Below are 23328 nucleotides of genomic sequence, written 5' to 3'. Positions count from 1 at the left end.
AGGGGGGGGGGGGCGGGGTTGGGTATATACCTCACAGAGCAGGCCACGAGCTACACTGAGACTGGACCCACTTGCAGTGCAAGGACCACAAGCAAGAAGACTCCGAAGCCGGGAGTAGAAGTACCAACATTTGATCCTGGAGCTTTGAAAGAAGAGACAAGCGAGAACAGCGTTTCTGTTTCTACGGACTGTCTGCTGGAGCTCCCATTTTATCCGATTTGTCACTCCGCTATACGCCAGTTTCTCTGGATATAGCAGCTAAACTAAGTTGGTAGTAAACTCTTTGGAGTTTGGTAAGAGTCACTTTATAATTTTCTTTGCTTGTGAGAGTGGACTGCACTGAAACTTGGGATCGACCCGTCTGGGTTTAGGTCGGTTTTTGGACCTGACGCATCCTTTAACGGCGAAAGTTTTGAGCAAGAGCGTCGAGTCGACGTCAATCAGCAGCTGCTACCCGAGTACAGAGCGGATAGACAGCCACTGACGAGACTTTAAAGAGAAGTTAACAGGTAAGAGAAGACTTGTATTTTCAAGTCATTTAAATGTGTGTGAATGAGTTTCCGCAGCCCGTGTCTCTGTGTCGCTGTCCGTGGTGCTGAAACTTTCAGCTGACTTCTGCTTAGCGGCAATGTTTGAGCAACGTGGATCTACTGCCTTGTTTCCTACATTTATTTCAGCAACTGATCGGTTCCATGATTATGTATTTTTTCTTCCGGATTAACTCCAGAAAGTCTGCATAGTCTGCAACCAATCAATCTTTATTTTGATAACACTTTTCATACGGCGATGTAGCACAACGTGCTTTACATAAAAAGAAAACAAACAGCAACAATATGACTCCCACCCATGTCCCACAATCCATAAACAAAATAGGAAATAACTGGATTAAAACAGGCAGACTACTGGCGGACAGAGAAATGAAATACAGTGCTGTACTGTCGTACTTGCAGCGTCATCAGCTGAAAGTTAGATCGCGACAACAGGTTGCTCGCTGGAACTTTCTTGGTGCATTCATTGCTGACATGGCATCTTGTTACTGCGGGAAAAGAGACAATATTATGACATGCATGGTGAAAATTGCACTTCATGCATACACTGCCATATGTGAATTCCTTTGCACCTATGTCTTCACCATTGCATAGATGTGAGAGATGCTTGTACATGTTTAAATGAAACACTGTCTGCCCTCACAAAGTTGCACAGACTGGGTTTCATTTACTCTTTTTACTTCTGTTCAAGAATGGGAAGACCCTAGCATCAGATATTCCAACAATCAACCGTCAATATAACTGCATGACTTGTGGAAGCTTTGTACTGAATCCTTGTCTGAATCTTAAACAAACTCAGTCTTAAGACTTGCCCCAGTCCCAAACTGCAGGGAGTTGCTGTCAGCAGTCTGCAGTGATTGTTTTAGTTTTGCTGCCCACTGTTTTGCTTTCACTTAGATTTTGCAGCAAAGCTACAAAGTGTTTCAGTTCTTGCACACATGGACAAGTTTCTGCACCCAACAGGGCAAAAGAAGAGGCGTAAGCAATTTATGGAAGAAACATGACTTACTCTGTCTCCAAAGCTGAACACAAGCAATGGTGATCACAAGCCTTACCTGCATGGTTAATTTGGTAAAACATCACATATTTATTGTCATTCAGGGGGGAAAAACATAATTGTTAAAGTAGGTCTGGCTTAAAAATTAAAAGGCTACTCTACCAGCCTTCAAGGTATATGCATTAAATGAAAGAAGGCAGATGCATGTATATTTTTTAAATCTTTTTTGGTTGTCATGCAAGTCATGCAAATGACTTTGTCTGCAGCTACTGACAATATTACGTCACATTCAATACTTGCACATTTCATATTGCTTTACATATTAGTCTTTCTTCCCTTTGTCACACACTGAAGCAGAGTTATGCTAAGCTTTTTGTATCTGTCATGAGATTAAATACTTCAAGTCTGTGCACTCCAGCATAAACAGAGAGCATCTCACTGATGGTAATTTTGTATTTTTCACACTGATCTGCAAAAAAATAAAGAGTGTCTCCATAACAACTAATGTCCCACTCTTCAGGCTGCCTGCTTTGCACAAATGTTGTTGACGACAGCAAATGGGCAGGCAAGGAAAAGGGGACCGAAAGGTTTTGGGAGGGAGGGGGTTAGGAAGGACAGCAGAGTTCTGCTACTTACGACAGCTGGACCTCTTTCTTTTCGCTGTGTGCCTCATCAAATGCCCATTCATGGAGCTTCCGGTTGAGAGGCAGAAGAGAGACACCCACCTACACAAAGAAGAGGTCTTTGCTGTGTTGCTCACAGATGGGGGGGGGGGGGGGGGGTGTAGAGGGAGGCGGCATTATGTGAAAGGAGATGTGAGGAAGGTAATTATGAGTACTCTGCCTGAAAAGTGCAGGTGCTTCTCACAGTGAGTGTCTCTACAGGCATCACATCTACTGCCCATTTCTGTGTGATTAACTTTTCTTTATCAGTTTAAAGTACAGGGATTTATTACTAAGATGAAATATTCCCTCCACATAGACATTACATCCCTTATCATGCCCTTGGCTTGTATTAGCATTAAACAAGAGAAAATGAGAAAAAAGTCAAATAACCCTGCATGCATGTGAAAGATGTTGCTGAGCAACAGTGTCCTCCTGCAACTTACAGACAGACGGGTTTAGTTTTGTACCTTGATATGTATCTGCACTCTTTCTCAGGGCAGTCTGCAATGGTCAGTCTCCACATATTATTATTGCATTTAGTTTGCATGATGAGTACCTTTGTTAAATCTCAACTTAGTTTTGATGAATTTGAATGCATGCAACACTTCTGCAAAATATCATTCAAATGCAACATTTGAGTAGTTTAGATGTATATGCATGCATTTGCATCAACATGCAAAAAGTCTCATTGGTACATTTGGTTGGAAATATTCCAAGAGCAATTTTTGATGCCACAGAGGTGTATGTCATCACACTTAGCCCTGGACATGCAAGAACCATTCCTCTTGTTTGGCACTCAATAAGAGGAATGCATTGCACAAATAACAGACTTAATAAGCGTCTGTGGTTGCCAGTGGCAATGCTTCTATGGACGTCAGACTGACGCACATGAATTGCTGTTCAGTGCGGTGTGTGGGAGGAAAGAGCAAGAGCTCTGAGATACCAGCCTGCTGTGAAGGACTGTAATTGCAGAGCAGGAGCAATTATGTCCCAGAGAACTGGGCATTTTGGATCATTGAATCTGCCCTGAAACACTATGATACTGATCACAGGCAAATCCCTGATGCATGAATGTTGGGTCAACAAGGGGTCCAATTAAAATGCATCACATGAATACAGTGAGAAAAATGCATCTCATGTGGAGAAAGCTTTTATCCTGCATATTGATGTCTGATCTTTTTTTTGTTTTTTTGTAGATGTTTTAGCATATTTACAGAGTTTTGTCTCTCTCTATTCTCTTTTTTTTCTGCAGCTCGCTCCCCTGTGATTCAGACATGACAGATTGTCTGAGGCACTAAAGTCAGAGGGATCAATTGAAGTCAAAAGATCAAGAACAAGTGTAGTAACTTGCAACAAAGAGCTCATCCAAACAACTGCATTAAACCGCCGACCAGAGAATAAAGAAGAACACCATCCTAAGCCGACCCAATGGCGTGGTCAGCTCTCATCGGCCCCTGTGTGGCCCTCGTGCTGCTCTTCTTCGGTTTGACCTCCTGCACTCCCTCAGGCCCCGCCTCCGCCACCTGTGCCACCCTGGAACAGAGTCGCTTCTTTGGCGTTTTCTCCTCTTCAACCACCCTGCACTCGACACCATGCTCCTGGACTCTGCAGAATCCCGACCCTCGCCGCTACACCGTCTACATGAAGATCACCAAGCCCACTGAGTCCTGTGTGCCTCGCCAGATCAGAACCTTTCAGTTTGACTCCTTCATCGAGACCTCCCGCACCTACCTGGGTATGGAGAGCTTCGAAGAGGTCGTGAGGATGTGTGATGCGTCGACCACAGTCACCTACTTGGAGTCCAGCAAGCAGTTCCTGCAGATGCGCAGAGTGGCCCCGAGGAATGGCCTGGAGGTCGTGGCGGAGCATCACGATGTCAACGAGTTCAAGGCCGAATTCCTGGTCGTGGGGAAGAGGAACCCGAGCATGCCCGCCTGCCAGATGCTGTGCCAGTGGCTGGAGAAGTGTCTGTCCAGCAGCACCCATGATTATCCCTGTGGCATCATGAACACACCCTGCCAGTGCTGGGAAGCCCCAAAGAGGAAGCCAGGAAGCTGCTACAGAGGCGGGGTCTATGTCGAGAAATGCCTTCCTGTTCCAAAAGACAACGGACGTGATGCTGAAATTATCAGTAAGTGTGCAACTTTATTAGTTGAAGGGTAAACTTTTTAAAATGTAAAAGAAAGCATAAGAAAAAAGGGGACTATACAAACATCTCGCCTCAGTAGAAACAAACAAAAACAGTGTGTTACCTGCTGCTCAGTTGTGTTGTTTTGTAATGTTCTTCAGGCCTCTGCAGGCAGTCTGCAGCCCAGGAGCTGCTGAGGCTAATGATCCACGTCTGCAGAGCCAGTGGAGAATGTGTACTCTTCTGCTGCAAAGTAATGAGTAGTAAATCAAAGGTGTTAGAGACATTTGTCAGAGCATTATTGGCAAGACTGCCTTGAGCGCACACCTCGGCAGCTCCCCGTTCTGTGTCAGGCAGGCATGTTGGGTCTAATGGTTGGCTAGGAGTGGGGGTTAAGAAAGAGGGCATGGCATGGCTGGTTTGGGTGGGGGGGGGGGGGGGGGGGGGGGGGTGCAGACTGAAAGGGGCACAGAGACCTCACAGTCAGCTGGTGTCGGAAATCGAAGTGCAGTACTTGTGGTCGTCATAGCAACTCTCCTGCAAGCTTCACCATCATTCACACAGAGCTTCTCTGAGGTGCAAACTGAGTGATTAAAAACAAACAATCACCATTTAAGAGAGAACATCCAACGGTCTCTGCTCACAGAACTCGTCCTTGCTCAGTCGCTGCACATTCAATATATATTACTCACTTCCTCTTCTCATATATGAACTCTACAAAGAAGGGCAAGGTTGGTTGAGTCATGCTTTTGTGCACTTCTTTATGCACAAATAAGCTCGACCTTCCTAAGTTTTGACTTGTTGCACAATTTTCTTTTTGTCCAATATTCCAACATTTCTCCTCTTTTTGTTCCTACAGAAGGCTGGGCTGGATGGGGTCGCTGGTCTGTGTGCAGCCAGGAATGCGGTGGTGGAGTGCAGGTGCGCAGCAGAGGCTGCCAGCCTGAGGACAGTGTGTGTGAGGGAACGGTTGAAGAAGGACGGGCCTGCAACCCTCAACTTTGCATTGGTAAGCCCACCTTTCATCTCGTCCTTTAGTGTGGAGCTGCAAGGCGGCTCAGATTCCATGCTATAATCATGCAATCTGTCAATTCTTTTAGGCAAAGAGCGCAACAGGAGCCAGGGTCTGCGAGCTATTGTTGGTTTGAGGAGAGACAGTGCAGATGATGCCACTCATGGAGTTGTTGCAACCCAAACAGGTGAGACAGGAAGATGACACACTGCAGTAAAATCAGCTTATTATTCAAAGTACTACCTTAACCCTTTCAAGTGTTTGGAGCCTTGTGTGCTGCCACTCTAAATCATTATTATTTCCACAGTAGATGCCAAAACAGACGAGTGGTCCACCTGGAGTTCTTGTTCAGTCACCTGTGGAGAGGGCTGGCAGAGCCGTACCCGAGTCTGTGCTACTTCTCCCTTTACCACCCAGTGCACCGGACCCCTGCGTGAGAACCGGCCCTGCAACAACACAGCCGTCTGCTCTGGTGAGTGTACCTCTCTATTGTGAGAGTGAACGGGGGAGATAAGAGGAAAACATCAGGGACACTTTGTGTTTTTTAAAACAAACAGTGAGACAAGTTACTAAGTTAGGTATTACTGAACTTTCACACACTCAGATTTGAACGGGTAAGAACAGCTTTTGCATTTAGTGGCATTTATGTGTTAGGGATTGTGTAGAGGAATGATCCAATTGCTGCAGGCAAAAATAAAGCTGCACATTTTAAACAAATAATTTTTCATTAAATCATCCCTCTGTGTTTCCAATGTGTAGTTGATGGTGCTTGGGATGAGTGGACCCCCTGGAGCCTGTGCTCCTCTACCTGTGGTCGGGGTTATCGTGACCGTACCCGCACGTGCAAGCTGCCCCAGAATGGAGGAGAGCCTTGCCGTGGCCCTACAAGACAAACCAAGTTCTGCAACATCGCTGTCTGCCCAGGTGAGACAAGAGTTACAAATACACACACAGTGTGGCAAGAGAAAAAGATAGAAGAAGAAGATAAGAAGATTTACTTTATTGATAAAGTTTTTACACTCTGTAGTCATGCAGAGTGTAAAATTTCAGCTGAGTTCTGAAGTTTCAGTTTTTACACTCTGTAGTCATGCAACACACACATAGGCTGAAGTATATACACATATGCACACAAACAGGATCCTATGGACATGCAGTAATGGAGAGATGTCAGAGTGACGGAGCACAAGACGCACAAAGCCTTACAAATATATCTATATTCTTTTGCTTCTACACTTTAAAATACTTCACAGCTGACTCAGGCTGAACCACTTGACCCTTCAGGGAAGTGATTTATATATGAGAGGTAATTAAACCTCTTATCGGCATCCCCACCAGCCCTAAACAGCAGCTGCAGTGACAGGATGACATTAATGTGACGCATCCAGGGAATAAAAAGCCTCTGTGGGCATTAGTCAGGGGCTGTACAACAACTACCGGTGACTCACACACTGTGCGCATGGTCACTCTCTATATATCACTCCTTTTCTGCCACCTACTCGTGTGCTGAAGCTCACTTTCTTAAATATCAGCTGCAACTTGCACATTACATTTTTCACACCCTTTCCACATTGAGTTTAGTGGAAAGTATAATTTCAAAGAATTCATTAAGTGCTATGTATGTATGGCTTTTTGCAATGCCATATTGCCATCAGCAAGTGTCTCGATGCTCTGCTGCTAAATTGCTCTTAATGTCTGACAGAAGAAAGGCTGTGCTGTTAGGCAGCCATTACTGAGAGATGATTACACATTTCATTTGAAACATAAGGGCTTGGAAAATTGAGTCAGCCTTAATAACCCTTTTAGAGTTTATCTTTCTGACTATTCTAACTTAATCTTAAAAAGTATTTTAATTAGTCGATTTTTTTTCTTCAAATCTTTACAAGGCAGTTTTTTATTGCACAAATGAATGTTTTCTAAGGCTTTTATTCCCCAAATTTTTGAGGATGAAAATTGTTTCCATGAAGTCAGCCATTATTCCCTCACGATGCCTATATGCACTTTATTTTTTTTTGAAAAGCCTCATATGGAGCACAAAAGATCCAGATAACTGAAACTTTTATGTGAAAAAACTTCGCAAATACATTCAACACTGCTCAAAATGTCCTTTAAGACATAAACGTGTGTGAGTTTTTTAAGATAGTGAATGTTTTCAAGTAGAGGCAGACTTCAGAACTCAGCTGAAGAAGGTCATGTGAAATATGTGTATCATCAGTGAGGGTGGCATCAAGGGTGTTTGCACGCGCTGTAACTGTCTCGTGTTTCTGTGCCGCCCTCTAGTGGACGGATCCTGGAATGAGTGGTCTGCCTGGAGTGTTTGCTCTGCTTCCTGTTCCAACGGCACCATGCAGAGGACCAGGGAGTGCAACGGGCCCTCCTATGGGGGCTCTGAGTGCCATGGTAGCTGGAAGGAGACCAACAACTGCTTCCTTCAAGAATGCCCAGGTATAAAAAAGACGCTTAACTTGCACATTTTAGATTCTTTATCCCAACAAAAGAGAAATGAGTTAGACTGAATATTCTCTTTCTTCAGTTGATGGACGCTGGCATGCATGGACATCCTGGGGAAGCTGCAGCAAGACTTGTGGTGGAGGCATACAGCAGAGACAGAGAGTGTGTGAAGGCCCTTTCTTTGGTGGAGAAGCTTGTCCCGGTGAAAAGGGAGAGCAGAAACGTTGCAATGAGAAGAGATGTCCTGGTAAGTTACCTCAAGAGAAACTGAAGATGGTTAAAAAAATATCAGTTAGGAAGAAAGCTTACTCATCCTTTTTTTCTATCCTTGTAACTTTATAGAGCCCCATGAGATCTGCCCTGAACAGAACACAGGAGATGTTGTTTGGAAGAGAACCCCTGCAGGAGATGTGGCCGCCATCGACTGCCCTGCTGATGCGTCAGGTACAACAACAGCAAAAATGTTAAAACACCTTGTCTGTTTTTACCTTGCATATCTTTGACTTTTTATCAGCTCCCAGTCAGCTAAACGAAGGAAATTTATCTTAAAAACAGGATTGATTCTGCGCCGATGCACCCTGGACGCTGTAGGCCTTGCCTCCTGGGAGACCCCAACTCACATCAAGTGTGTCTCCAACAACTATGAGAACATTCAGACACTGGTGAGCACCATCTATTTTGTCCTCATCAGTCTAATTTACCAGAAGTAGAGTCAAACAAGCGAATGTCAAAGATTCACAGATTAACTTCTCGACTCTTCTTCTGTAGTCAAGGGACTACATCTCCAAAGCACAAACAGGGCAGAGTGTGGATGGGATCGCTGAGGTGATTTCACGCCTGAGATTCTCCTCCGATGAAGGGGCCAGGTACAGTGGTGACCTCTTGGCTGTCATGGAAACCATGAAGAACACCACCGAACTGTACCACGGAACCAGGCTGAGGCTGAGCAGTGCAGATATTGAGGTAAGATGAATTCTTATCGATGAGAGGCCCAAATGCCAAAAATTATATCTCACTGGTAAAAAACAGTTTCTAATCAAACTGTGTTTTGTGACTTCTAACACCTTTGCCTCCATTTAATGATGTGCAGAACTACGTCCAGACCATAAGCAACCTTCTGAAGGAGGAACATCGTGACAAATGGGAAGAGGCTCAGCTGGTATGTGATAAGAGGGTTTGTGTGTGTGTGTGTGTGTGTGTGTGTGCGTGTGTGTGTGTGTGTGTGTGTGTGTGTGTGTGTGTGTGTGTGTGTGTGTATATATATATATATATATATATATAAGTGCAAGTGGCCCGAGGAGGGAAAAAAAGGGTCTTTTGTGCTAATGTTCTTGTGATGGGATGAAGTGTGCAGGACAAATTCAGGGTGTAAAGTGTGAGAAGTTAGTTTAATAAATGTGAAAGTGAGGGTATGAATGACTGGTGTGCTTGCACTGATTAACACTCCAAAATGCTTTTTTTACCCACCCAAACATCACATAAGAATTTAATAAGTTTATTCTGCCAAGAGCCAATAATGTGTGAGACCCTCAAAACAGGAATAAAAGCATTAAAAAGATGTCTTGAGAGGGAATTATCATCAATTTTAGACTCATGCATGGATTAATAGAACAAACAGAACAGTGATTTATCTTCAAGAAAAAAGTGAACACTTCAAGGTGACAGAGAGAAAGAGGGTGCGATTGAATCAGGGAGAATCACTACAGCCCACTTAGCAATCTGTGATTGTCCATGTCATCCTACATACCGACAGCAGTTGTAAGGGGACACAGACAGCACATAGCATACACACACATTGCGCCCACATCGCTGCAGTTCTGCGTCAGAGACACGCAAGTCATGCAGCCCTCCCTCTCTGCCCAGCGAGAGATGGAGGACAAAAAACCTGAGTATGAATCAACAGCCTGCCCATTTATGGTCTTAAGGAAGTTCTGTGGTTGCATAGCAGCAAGAAGTGTTTTTCACTCACATGCTGAGAGCTCTGAAAGAAGAAGTACAATCTGCACTAGCATAGGAGCAAGAGATCTATAAATGAGCCTAATTGTATTCAAATGTAAAGTGTATTTAATGAAAGTACATGAATGTGACCCCTACTCTTTTTAGCTTCTTTCTGACCCTTCTTTTTTTCCCCTCCTTTTCTTATTGTCCTCCAGATGGGTGACAACATTAAGTCGTTCCTCCGCCTCGTCGAGGACTTTGTGAACATGATCGGTGTGCAAATGAGCGGCTTCCAGGACATTTATGAAGTCACCGAGAATTTAGGTGAGTCCTAATTCCCTCTGCCAGCTGCTCCCTGCTCACACCGAGCAGTCAGGGATGATTTGTCCTCTCTCCAGCCGGAGTGCATCAATCTTTATCGTGTTGTGGATTTGAGTCCATATAAGCAGCACAGTAGAATATATCACTTTGACAGAGAGTGTCAAGTCCTGTGACATTTTCCATCCTCAAGCAAATATATCTGGCACAACACATATAGGGCTTTCATACTAACTTATCAGTCAAACAGGGAATAAATGTAATGTCGACAGTGAATCAGTCTTTTTGTGACTTCTGTGAATGGTGAAATCCAAACATAAATTAGCACAGAATGATCACTCCGCACACTCGCATGACGAGCGAAACCAAAATGTTCTCTGCATTTTTGATTATTCAACCAACTCAGAAGAAAGTAGAAACATGCAGTGTATTATATGACTGATTAAATAATAAAAACTCCTCTCTCTGTCTCTCCATCTTAGTCCTGAGCATCCACAAGCGCCCTACAACCACAAGCTCCAACTTCACCTTCCCTGTGAAGGGCTGGAGGGGCATGCTGGACTGGGTTCGGACCTCTGAGGAGAAGATCTCTGTGTCTCGAGATGCTCTGTCCGTTGAACAGACTGGTAAGATTAAATCTGTTTTTATAGATCGTCCGATGTAGAATGTATCTTGGGGATTTGAGTCTAAGCAGCTCTCCTGTTCTTTGCAGATGGAAACGATGCTTTTGTGACTGGCATTGTCCTCTACAGAAACCTCGCCTCTTTCCTGTCCTTTCAGAGGTAAGAACCTATTTTCAGCTTTTCATGCAATGTGATTCCTTGCCACAAGATGGCGCCCTTTGTTGAAAAACTCCTTGATTCATATTCTTACTTGCCAGCATGTTTTCATTATAAAACCATACCAGTATGTCACATGAAGCCTTGACTACAATCACTTAACTATAATGTGTAATTTTCTGTCTCCATAGCAACACGACCCTCCTCAACTCCAAGGTCGTATCAGTCATCGTCTCGCCAAACCCAACCCTCCTGTCGTCCCCTGTTGAGATTGAGTTCCCCCACCTCCACAATGTAAGTCCCTAATGCATCCCCTATCTAATGGAGCCTTACACAACACATCAGTTCCCCCCTCCGGGTGTTTGCTCAGTGCCAGTGCACAGAGCCTGACATTTTGTTGACATTTTCAGCGACACTGTGACTTCACTAAAAAAAACGTGTGTGAGCTGCTAAGATCACAGCTGCTGAACCAAGCGGTCAGTCGACGCTGATGAGGAATCACGCGCAGTAATTAAGTCTCTTGCAGCTGAGAATGAGCTGTTTTTAGTTTTGTTTTTTTTGCACATGTATTACGAGGGAGGGGAGTGAGAAAGTGTGGGCATGTGACAGGTCAGCAAGCTGTTGCATCTCACACGTTTTACATCCCAGCCCTACATGTTGCCAATTTTCTGTGCAGATATTCCTCATGCTGATTCTCTCTCTCTCTCTCTTTCTTTTTTTTTTTTTGCAGGGAACCATGAATGAGACATGCCTCTCATGGGACGAGAGTGAAACGTAAGTGTTGACCACAGTTGTTCCTCTTGTCAAGCTATCACTCACATCTAGTTCTTCTGTCCCAGGTGGCCTTGTTGTTGTTTATTTCCTCACTTGTAGCCTTGTTGTAATTTCAGTTATGCATCTGTCACTGCATATGAACATTCAGCCCCCCCCAAACCAGATATATACACTCCCCAAAAACAAACTGATAATGTCTCCCAGACAGAAGCAGCAGGCCTCTCTGCTGTCTGACACACTTAACTGTACTCAGAGTTAAGAAACGACAATCTCAGTGATCATCAGCTGAGTGACACTTCACAAACCTCATTACATACATCAGTGAGTAAATTCACTGCAGCCTCCCTACAGCTCACACCTCAGAGTGTCAATCCGGAGACAATGACATCTCCAGCTCCCTCGCCTCAAGTCATGCTCATGTGTCAGCGCCGAGGTTAATGGCTGCGGTACGTGGGACTTTTTAAAGATGCCTCTGAGTGACTTATGAAAGGGGCTCTGGCTGGATCAATCAGCCTCAGGCCCCCTCTGCCCCCTCCTGAAGAATACACAGGTGGACCATTTGCATTTAGATAGATTTGTACACTTGTGGAGGGCAGATAAGAAAATGAAAATGCACCTCAACACTAACACACACATTTTTTGCATTAGCCACAAACAACTCGAGTCGTTGCATAAGCAGAAAGAGGAATATATCGCAGGAGAGAGTGAAATCAACTCCTTTACTTTCAGAGGAAGATGTGCCTCCAGTCAAATTAGATTTATTTCGGACAGCAAATGTGATTAACTGCAGGAGAGAGAGACAGCGCAGTGGCAGAGTGTGGGGTCAATGCATGTCTGCAGTGTCTGATCAAAGGAAGTGCATGAGCATCTAATCTGACAATTAACTTTCCTATATGCATAAGCTCAAATTTTCAGCTTTTGTGACAAAAACTAACAAACTAAAGGGCCTTAAATGCCCCAACATTAGATCTACATGATATGACAACTCAATCAGAGCACATATGAAACTCTGCAGCCAAGCCTGCTGATTGATGCCATCCCAGGTGGTTTTACCCCACGGCCGTCCCCTCCATGTCACTCTGCACCAGCCCAGACCTGCTGGCTACGATGAACCCTCTGAATACACCGATCAGTCAGCGCCTCAGGGTGCTGCTCCTTGCCTGAAGCTCCTCCGTGCTCCCTGGCATCTGCTACTGATGTGGCTCTGCTTACACACAAACATCTTACATTCGTCACTGAACAAATCTGATCTCAATCCTTAGCAGATTTGTTAAAGTTGATTTGTCATATCATTTGAAACATTGCCCTTGTAAAGCACTCATTATTGATTTTACTTCTTGTTTGTACTGTGATTGATTCATTGTTTGTTTGATCAAGCATGGCGTGGTATAAAATCGTTAAGGCTATGACACCATCCAGTTTGGTTAAAATGTCATTTTTGTTTTTAGAGAGGACAGATACAAGTGGAAATCAATTAGAGGAATAGGATTCCTCACTTTAGATCAGTTCTCTGGATTCATATTGTCCTCATATTCCCCCCCTGTTCCAAAAGAGGGAACACTTTGTCCTTTTGTCCCTAATGCTGTGGGCAAAGGTTGCCAGTGATCGTGTGTTTTATTACAGAAAGATTTTCCCTTTACTAGAAATGACACAGATTATGATAAAATGAGATTGAGGGAGGCATATAATTGTTAATCATGGCACAGATGGCTATTAATCACACACACACATGTAAAGCATCATTAAGGCTTTTGTGAAGTTAATCTGAGCACCTCAGGATACATAGAAGGTATAATAATTAGTTGATTCATGCTGCTGGGTCATAGAACTAGTGTTTGAATGTTATATAAAATGCAAAAAATGCATGTAAAGTTTCTCTGGGTTTTGCTGTTTTAAAATGCAGCCCTGATTGACTCAGAAGCAGAAATATGTTAATGTTTTATTTTCATCATGAGTTTAAGAGAAATCTCATTAGAAGGCATTCAGATGAGACATTTGTCAGATCTCTCCTCTCCTAACCCGTCGCTGCATCCTTCTCTCCTCCTTCCTCCTTCAGTTCGTCTCTGCTCGGCTCTTGGTCTGCGCGTAGCTGCAGAGCTGTGCCCGTTCATTCATTCAGGACCAAATGCGTGTGTGACAGCCTCTCCACCTTCGCCATTTTATCGCGCGTCAACTTCGACTCGGTAAGTTTCCTGTCTTAATGCAATGTTTCTTGTTTTATTTTAATCATCCATTCTTGGGGTTTGTGTTCCGTGCAGTGTGTGTGTGTGTATGTGTGTGTGTGTGTGTGTGTGTGTGTGTGTGTGTGTGTGTGTGTGTGTGCGTGTGTGCGTGTGTGTGTGTGTGTGTGGTGCAGTGTGGAGGTATCGATAGGCTACTTGTTGTTTTCGAGCGGTCTGCTGCCTGCCTGCATCTCTTTGTCTCCGTGCAGGTAATCGGAGAATTGCAGGCTGTTTTTATTGGAGAGAAATAACCGAGCATTGTGTAGACATGCGGAAATTGCATTCAGATTTTAAAATCGAAAATTCGCCTATTGGCGTTTCGATTGTGCACGAGCGTGTTAATTGGATGCGTTTACTGTCAATCTGCTGCGTAATTGGCAAAATAAATACGATCGCATCTTTTGGAGAAAGCTAATGTTTTTTTTGTGTGCAAATATTGAACATTAATCACAAATGATTCATTCTTTCACTTTCATTGACTTTCTGATCGTTGTGTAACCTAGTTTTGCATCAATCTTTCGATCGTGCACGATGTATTTAATAATGCAAATAAAAGTAGGCGTAAGCAGAGTGGGTGCAGAAACTTGTTAAAAAACACTGGATGCTTTGATAACCAAAAATCTGTCATAACGCATCGAGTGTATTTCATGCGCAAAGACTGTGTGTATTTTTCCTCCCTGTAGACTGTTGCCTCCAAAGCTGCTCGCTCTCGAGTTGCCATGGCAACGGCTTCTGCAGCGCGAACCGGCCTGTGTGATTTTTGATAACTGAGAGGGAAAAACACATACACACACACACACACACACACACACACACACACACACACCCCTCCTCCTTCCTCTGTTCTCTGTGTGGCCCCCCTCAGGACAGAGGAAATGGCCTGTCCATCTCTGTTGTTCATCAGATTGCTGCTGCACGTTAAAGTGCAACCAACAGATGGCTATAAATATAAAGATTTGTTATTTTATATGTGCATTTATCTTAGTTAGTTTTTTGTGTGATTGCAAAAGAACTCATACATTTAAACTGCAGTGATCTTCGGTTTTGTTTCCTCTCCTGTCAACCTGTTGTTTACATCCCACATTTGATTTTCAGTGGCCAGTCTTAATAGCTCTTTAATAAACTAAGTAATATGCTGCACATTCTTTCAACCTCCCGCACACTCAAAAAAAAAAAAAAAAAAATAGGCTGCTGCGCCAATCATTCTGTCTGCCAATATCTCTGAATTCTCGATTATGTCCATCCCCCACTACCTTCTCCTTCCTCTTCGGACACAGCACAGAGTCTGAAAATGCCAGAGAAAGAGAGGCAGACCAATGAGAGACAGACGTCTGGTCATGCATAGATGCCCCCGCTCTTGTCCCCCCCTTCCTCCTCCCCGCCCGGCCTATTCTTTGATGTGTACCGTGGACATTTTCAATAACGTCTTCCTGCTCACCATACGAGATAGAGAGAGAGAGAGAGAGAGAGAGAGAGAGGAGTGAGCAGATGTGGGAGAAAAAAAATACACAAGATACTGCAGCACTCATTCGATGTGCTCTGATTTCAGGAGCACTCTAGCATCCTGTGTGTTGGAACATGAAGGTCCAGCAGAAGAACACCATCATAGTTAGAGCAGCATTTGCCCTTGACGGCCGTGCTGATAAAAAAGATGGGGGATTATTTTAAGGTTATCTGCATATGTTTCTTCATCTGATGCATTTGAAAGAGAACAGGTGATTGTATGAAGGACAGGCAGGAGACAAGTGTCATATTTAGGTCAAAGTGGTTTATTCGATCTCACTCAGAGGCCCTGGGTGCAAGCATCAACCCAGATCTAGAAACTGGGGAAGAGAGGGAACAGAACATACTGTATCGCTTGTTATTTTTTTGCTCTCTCCAGATTCAGTATATGCTAAAGCTAAAAAGACAGCTCACCACTCTGTTATCTGCCATCTGTTTTTGGGGCGCTTCTGATGTAGCTGGAGAGATTTTGAAACAAATTTGCCACACTGAATTAGTGTTTGGCTGCTGTAGGCCCGGACTCCACCAGCTGTGCTTTGATTTGAGAAAAGCTTGTGTGGAGAACATACTGAGATGGAGACGCACAATCCTTCAAGGCTATTCTGAGACCCGTTCCACAATGGCAAACGTACGCTTCACATGGGATTGAAATATAAGAATTTACAACCATCATGAATCAAAACGGAGGCCGAAGTGGAGCATTTCTTACCCTCTACCTTTAATTTAATACCTTTAGATTTACTATATTTCAGGACATTTTCTGACTCACCCTCAAGAGCAACTTAGCTTTCACTTGCCTTTTTCACCTTCAACACGTAATCAAAAATGTTATCACACCATTTGTCAACGCGTAGCCCAAACTCTTCTCCTCCAGCTCACACACTTAGTGGTGATGACAACTTGATTGGAGGTGCAAGAATAACTCCGAGACCTTATTAAACATGAAGGTTTTTTCAGATGGACAAACCACACGATGAGCTGCTTGGCGGTTCATTAGCCCGGGCAGCGAAGGCAGCTTTGTGGCGCCTGAAGGAGGTGAAGATTTGTGTGTGCAGCAGTGACCCGTTGGCCCCCGCAGGTGAACAACCAGCAGGAGAGGCAATCTTTCTCTGTTTCCTCCACCTGAGGTCTGATGCCAGGGCGGGTTTGAAACAAGGGACAGTCGTGCCGCTGGCAGTTTGGGCACTAAGCTGCTGTCACAGATCAGATGGGCAGGTGGCGGCAGATTAATGCACAGGTGATAATGGTCCACCTGTTCATCGCTGCAGGGACGGGCAAGGAGCGGCAGGTTGGTTCAAAAAACATCAAAATGCTGCTAAAGGGGCACAGAGTACAGGTCTGCCGATGATTTAAAGCTCAAACTGATGACAGACCACAGCCTGAACACTCCACTGGGAATTGTACACCCCCCCACCCACCCCACCCTCGCTTCATTGAGCGAGATATATGTGCAGTATCCTCCTCGCCTCATTTGCTGACTCTAACACTGGATGGAGAAACGCACTGACCCTGACCGTTTGTTTGGTTTGCCACTCCATCTTTCTGACACGTTCACCTTGGGGTCACCTTGCCTCAGCCGTGGCCTGATTGTGCCATTCAACCATTCGCCTGCAGGGAGCTGTCTGCTGCTCCAGATAGCGCACACACACACACACACACACACACGCGCGACCAGAGGCTTCATCTTGTGCGTGCATGTGTGTGTGTACTTGCTGGTCTTCTGCAGGAATATGTCTGTGTGTGTGTGTGTGTGTGTCTCTGTAATCAGCTCTAAAAGGCATGTTCGGTCTTGTCTCCTCTCTGTAGATCATGGACAAGGCACTGCTCCCGTCCGTGACTCTCATCGTTGGCTGTGGGGTCTCCTCGCTAACCCTGCTGCTTCTCATCATCATCTATGTCTCCGTCTGGAAGTAAGTAACTCTACCAGCAGAGTCTGCCCATGTCAGCTTTACATTTCATGTTACGGCTTCTATTTTATCGACTTTGTTTTCCACATCTCTAAATCTTTATTTCCTCTTCTCCTACATTTCCAGGTACATCCGCTCCGAGCGCTCCGTCATCCTCATCAACTTCTGCCTCTCCATTATCTGCTCCAATGCTCTCATCCTCGTTGGACAAACTCAGGCTCGCAACAAGGTAAGACACTCTTTTTCCGCCATGATTGCAGCCTCTCTTAAACTCACTGCTTTTTGGTGATTTTGGAGTAGATGCATCTCAGACTCAACTTCTCCTTTTCTCCTCTTCCTTCTGCTCTATCACAGGTGGTGTGCACTCTTGTTGCTGCTCTCCTGCACTTCTTTTTCCTCTCCTCTTTCTGCTGGGTGCTGACCGAAGCTTGGCAGTCGTACATGGCTGTCACTGGTCGTCTCCGCAACCGCATTATCCGCAAGCGCTTCTTGTGCTTAGGATGGGGTACGAGAGTCTGTCTTATTGTCATCTCTCCTTTTATTCCCACCTTTGTCGCTTCCCTTTCTCCCTTTCTTTTTTTTTGCATCCTAAATGTTCCTTCTTCTTTGTGTGTTTTTCAGGCCTTCCTGCACTTGTGGTGGCTGTGGCTGTCGGTTTCACAAAAGCTAAAGGATACGGCACTGTCAACTAGTAAGTCTCCCCTGTGGCTGCCATATTTTGAGCCTCCCCCCCTCCCCCTGCAATCATCCAGAAAAGCTCCTTTCTTAGCTCACACATTAATATTCTTTTTCTCCTTTCTAGCTGCTGGCTGTCTCTTGAGGGCGGACTCCTCTACTCCTTTGTCGGCCCTGCTGCAGCTGTTGTTCTGGTACATATCCTGCCTTTCACATCCCGATCCATCACAATACTTGGTCTGTTTTTAGATGCATTACCCGCTGTTAGATTGTCTCATCCATTTTTTTTTTCTTGCAAACAGGTGAATATGGTCATTGGTATTCTGGTCTTCAACAAGCTGGTATCCAAGGACGGCATCACTGACGTGAAACTGAAGGAGAGAGCCGGGTAGGTCTTATTGATCTTCTCTGTACGCCCATGTGTTGTGCTTATCGCCCTCATCAGCACCATGACAGGCGTATCGATGATCTGCTTTGATATCAAGACTCAAAATCAAACAACAGGAGTGAAGAGAGAAACAGAAGTGTGACTTTAGTCTGATTTCTTGTTTGTCTTTCCTCTGCAGGGCGTCACTGTGGAGCTCCTGTGTGGTTCTGCCCCTCCTGGCCCTCACCTGGATGTCCGCTGTCCTTGCCATCACCGACCGCCGCTCCGCCCTCTTCCAGATCCTCTTCGCAGTCTTCGACTCCTTGGAGGGCTTCATCATCGTCATGGTTCACTGCATCCTGCGCAGAGAGGTAAGGAAAAGGATTCATTCAGGGGTAAAGTAACAGGAATATGAATAAAGGGGAGTTTTTTGTTTTACTTAATAAGGTTACATGAGCTGATTTTTTTTTTTTTCCCCATCTTCCATTAGGTTCAAGAAGCCGTAAAGTGCAGAGTAGTGGACCGCAAAGATGACGGCAACGGAGACTCTGGCAGCTCTCATCACAATGGCCACTCCCAGCATATGGTACATTTCTTGGCATAATGCCTTTTTAATGTCTGGAGTGCCTCCTACATTATATCCATGAATGAATATTTACATAGAACTGTTTTCTATTCTTTTCTCAGCCGTCTGATAACGAGAAGGATGGAGATTCAAACAGACAAGGTGAGACCCTTTTACTCTGGCTCCTAACCATTTTTCCATTTTCATTTCCATTTCTTCCTTCACTAAAACGTCTAATGGAACATTTTTATTGAACCAGTTGTTTTAGATGGTGGTGGGCTTCTTTCTTGTTTTTTTAACCGTTTTCTCTCCAAAGGAATGAAGAGCTCCTCTGAAGAGAAGATGCCTCCTCCTCAGATGCCTCTCCCGATGGGCTCCAACTTCCACACCCTCCCATCCAACCCCAATAAGAGCCACATGCAGGCCGTCCCCGAGTACTCCAGCCACACCCTGACCCTGAAGAGAGAGAAGAGCCGCCTTGCGATAGGAGTCGACCCGTCCTGCGGGAAACCCGTGTACGTCTGCGAGGGCGAGCTCTTCCAGCAGCTGGACGCAGATCTCGCTCGGGCTCAGGCTGAGTGCGGCCTCTCTGACGGCAGCGGCTATGTCCTCATGCCCAACACCACTTCCACCCTGAGGACCAAACCTAAGGATGACCCTACAAAGTACAACATCACCATGGAGCAGCTGCCTCAGGCCCGGTTGATGCACCTCAGCGGGCCCTTCGCAGAGCCCCAGGCTGCCTTTGGGATGAAGTCCATCCCCGCCGATCAGGTCAGCGTGTCGTACTCTGAGAGAGACTCGCCCATCCAGAACATCCACAACATGTCCAGCGAGTCTCACATCACGCACAGCAGCCTGGAGAACACTTTCGAGTCCATGAACTCCATGATGTCAAAGAGTGAGACCATCTCCACTCTGTCCATGAGCTCCCTGGAGGTAAGGGAGGGACAGGAAACGGGACCTCAGAATGTGTTTCATGCATTCTTCTACCAGGTTTATTAAATGTATCTAAAACTAAACCAACTTCCCTTTTCTTTCTTTTTTCTAACAGAGACAGAAATCTCGTTACGCTGAGTTGGACTTTGAGGTAAATGTTGCTTGACTTCTCTTTTTTAAAGGTTTTATATGAAACTTTATATATATTTGATGTCACAACACTTACACTGCCCATCTTACTTGTATGAGAGTTTTTGTTGTTTTTAGCTATGGATAACTGTATGTGTGTGCACTTTAAGGTGAAGCTGTATAATTTTGTTGTACGTTGTATAATGACACTAAAGACTTTCTATTCTATTCTAACATTTGATTTTGAGTCTAAACCTTTTTTGTGCGTCTTTGTCATCTCCACAGAAAATAATGCACACAAAGAAACGCCACCAGAACATGTTCCAGGACCTGAACAGAAAGCTTCATCACGCTGAGAAAGACAGAGAGTCTCCGGCGTCTGACAGCAAGGTAGCTTATTGTGATTTGACGCTCGTCATCCATTTCAGAAGATGCCATTTTTTAAAGAAATTAAGAGCTAAAAGATAAAGTGAAAGATAAAAGAGGCAGCTTTTTGGATGTAAGAATGACCCTTCAAAACAACCAGTGACCTGTGTATTGAACTTTGGTTGTGTTTACCTGGAGGTCATTTAAATAAGGCTGTATTTTCTTCCTTCCTTCTTACAGTCTGTGAGATGGAGTGTGTCATCAGGAGGAAGTGACAAAACGAACCACAGTGTGAGTGTTTATATACAACCTCACAGTCTCAAATTTTACTGCCTATAGACGAGACACACCCTCAGATATTACACTTGCCTCAAGGAGGACTAATGTCCCCAAATGACAAAAGTACTTTCATTATTAGAAAATCACCTCTGATGTAATGAAAGCCATTTCATTTTGATTAAATCAGAATTGCTCAGGGCCAATGGGTGGCACCAGCGCTAAAGTGGCTCCTCTTTTTTTATCCCACCAGGACAAGCAGCAGGCACCGATGGAGAGGCCGTGGGAGGGAGTCCGGGGGATCCCGCAGTCGCCCCCTGCATGGGTGCGGAAAGACCTGGAGCCCCTTGCTGCCTCACCTCTGGAGCTTCACTCTGTGGAGTGGGAGAAGACCAGCACCACCATCCCTCTGGTGGGGCAGGACATCATTGACCTGCAGACGGAGGTCTGAGTGGGGAGGAGGGGGGCTCGAGAAGCCGCCTGATTTCACCTTGGTCACCTTTTTTGGTTTAGGAATGGGATCCAGGATGGATAGAGTAGAAGAAAAAACCAAGAGAGTGAAGAAGTTGGTCCCAGAATCAATGTCTTCAAACCCTCAGCCAGAGCAAGAAGAGAGATGGAGTAGGAGATGATGTGAAAGGGATGATTAATGTAGCTTCTCTGTGTGGACTTAAAGCATCTTGTGACTGAGTGCTGTGAAGGGCAAGGGTTAGTGGAGCGATTAGTGGTTTCCATGGACCAGGACTGGTAAATGGTTCCATTAATGCTCCATTGGGAGTTTCCTGAACCCCCTCAGTTTGGGTTCAGAAGATGTGGTCGACATGTCTGTGCTTATTTTTTTCCTTCAACTCAACTTTGGAGAAAAATTAAATAATGATGGTGCGTCCTCCCTGCTTCTCGGGAGGACCAATCAGAACCTTTGGCTGCTCCTCTTCAAGCCAAGCTCACTTCCAAACTAAGACAAGGCAAAGGAGCAGAAAGGGGCCAGTTTCACACTTGGAGTCCAACACTCTGCAATTTTTGCTTTTGTGCCGTGGGTTATTTTATTTTTTCTGCTTTCTGCTTCACACTTGGAACTGCTTCAAAAAGCCTTAAAAGAGACTCTTTGATGAGAGAACACATCTCCTTTCTGTGAGTGCAGGCTTTTTCACGCTGATAGTTCTCACTGCTGTTATCAAACCTGGTTATTATTATTCCAGTAATTAATGCTATTATTGTCATTTTGGATTTATTTTTACTTTCTGTTCCCCACATGACTGTCAGGCACAAGATATATTGATTATTTTGCAGTAAAATTTTACATTAGGCTCCAGAAATGACTCAGTGCATCTATAATGTGTTGCGATGGACTGCATCGGGACAAACACGCAGAGTGGTGATGGAGGGGATCGCTACGTAAAATGTCCTGGTTACTCCTTGATACCAAAACACCAGCACCAGGAAAAACACGAGACTCTTACACAGGAAGAGCAGTGCACTCTGGGTAAAACGCTGGGTTGGAAAATGTGAAGAAATGTGTGATTCCTCTCAGCTGGCGCAAGATGCAGGCTCTTCCATGTTGTACATGAGGATTGGAGGGTTCAGCGAAACCTTTTAATCATCGCTCCTTATGTTTTTGCTCAGCCTTGCAGGACTCTTGGACCGATCGGAGGCTGCCTGGCGCCGCTGTGACTTCCAATGCAGCGCCAGCTCCTCGAGAATTCAACACATTTGTGTTTTCAGCCATCAGTGTGAAATAGTGCAATATGATGGGCGCTTGATGCTCAAGCAAGACTGATTTGATTTTGGCAGTATTTTTCTTACAAATGTTTTCAAACTTTTGTACCATCTTCCTCATATTTACAAAGCAGAAAGATGTTTTAAGGGAATATTGTTCAACAAATCTGTATTAGTAATTCAAGGAATTTATTCACTAGAGATTTGTTAGCACAGGACTTCATATTTGGAGCTCTAAGTGACAGGTAGATTAATGTACTTCTATAGAGCGCACATTATATCGAATGAATGGTATCTAAAGTCTGCTTCAGGATATTTGTGATTACTCTTCGCTGTGTAGCGAGGCGTATTCGAACCTCATGTCTTCTGTAACAGTGTGTTTTTGATAACCTTGTCAGTGACTCAGTAGTATGTACTACCAGCCAATCCCCACTTCCCTTCAGAATCCTGCGTCTAGCCTGATTCAGCCCTGGAGTTACTCGTGTCAGAGACCCATTTGTATTCTCTTGTCACAGCTTTGTTTTTATTGTTCGGTTTTACCTCCTGTAAATGTACAGTTTTCACAGCACAAAATGAATGTGACTAATTTCTAATAAAACACATGTATATTACATTAAGAATGTGGTCCTCCTGCATACATTGTAATGAAGTGACACAACTTTAAATATCTTATTCTTTCCAATCATCCGGCTCAAAACGACCTCCGCTGCAGAGTCAGACTTGCATGTTGTCTGACAGCGATATCTAAAGCCAAAGCAAACTAAATCGCCTCCTAAAAATAAAAAGTTTAAAAGTATAATGACTCACCAACATACTGCATTGAGTCGAAAGTGAAGCAGAACATGGAGAAATGGATTTAGAGTCCATGCCACATTAAAGCCTCCGGCGAATATTTCCCTCTCTAAATATAGACGTGAATTTGCAGGTCTAAATAAAACAAAAAAAGCCATCTCTAAAAATGATAAAAGTACAAATCTCCTCTGTTCTATTTTCATGCTTTGCAGGGAGGCGAATCATTGCCGAGAAAAAGATCTATGAAGTTGAGAAATGAGAAAA

The 23328-nt window shown here is 44.5% G+C and overlaps 1 protein-coding gene across 3 annotated transcripts; it reads left to right on the top strand.

Moving 5' to 3' along the window:
* The first annotated feature begins 61 nt into the window (after window positions 1-61).
* LOC109988678 (adhesion G protein-coupled receptor B1) lies at window positions 62-22892 on the top strand. Of its 3 annotated transcripts, none has more exons than XM_020640235.2 (32): window positions 62-509; window positions 3463-4341; window positions 5198-5347; window positions 5439-5537; window positions 5661-5822; window positions 6110-6274; window positions 7628-7792; window positions 7881-8045; window positions 8141-8242; window positions 8354-8460; window positions 8567-8761; window positions 8889-8957; window positions 9952-10060; window positions 10537-10680; window positions 10767-10836; window positions 11025-11127; window positions 11564-11607; window positions 13664-13790; window positions 17139-17242; window positions 17366-17468; window positions 17594-17744; window positions 17861-17930; window positions 18042-18108; window positions 18217-18302; window positions 18481-18652; window positions 18772-18867; window positions 18969-19008; window positions 19163-19785; window positions 19901-19936; window positions 20200-20304; window positions 20521-20571; window positions 20810-22892. In XM_020640235.2, the coding sequence occupies exons 2-32, from the start codon at window positions 3639-3641 to the stop codon at window positions 21005-21007; spliced, it is 4581 nt and encodes a 1526-aa protein (XP_020495891.1). In that variant the 5' UTR covers window positions 62-509; window positions 3463-3638; the 3' UTR covers window positions 21008-22892. The 3 variants fall into 3 exon arrangements, with proteins under 3 accessions (XP_020495891.1, XP_020495890.1, XP_020495892.1); XM_020640234.2 differs by having other exon boundaries at window positions 5658-5822; XM_020640236.2 differs by lacking the exon at window positions 20521-20571 and having other exon boundaries at window positions 5658-5822.
* Window positions 22893-23328: the final 436 nt, after the last annotated feature.

Source organism: Labrus bergylta, chromosome 19 (genome assembly GCF_963930695.1).
Source record: "Labrus bergylta chromosome 19, fLabBer1.1, whole genome shotgun sequence".
In the NCBI taxonomy this organism is placed as follows: Eukaryota; Metazoa; Chordata; class Actinopteri; order Labriformes; family Labridae; genus Labrus; species Labrus bergylta.
The sequence above is the reverse complement of the archived record's forward strand: the minus strand, read 5'-3'. Positions and strand labels throughout refer to the sequence as shown.

Bases quoted from the DNA above. Each gene is read 5' to 3' on its own strand.
- LOC109988678 (XM_020640234.2), top strand. From the start codon at position 3,639: ATGGCGTGGTCAGCTCTCATCGGCCCCTGTGTGGCCCTCGTGCTGCTC. The intron at 18,109-18,216 runs GTACATATCCTG...TCTTGCAAACAG, and splicing joins CTGCTGCAGCTGTTGTTCTG to GTGAATATGGTCATTGGTAT. The intron at 18,868-18,968 runs GTACATTTCTTG...TTCTTTTCTCAG, and splicing joins ATGGCCACTCCCAGCATATG to CCGTCTGATAACGAGAAGGA.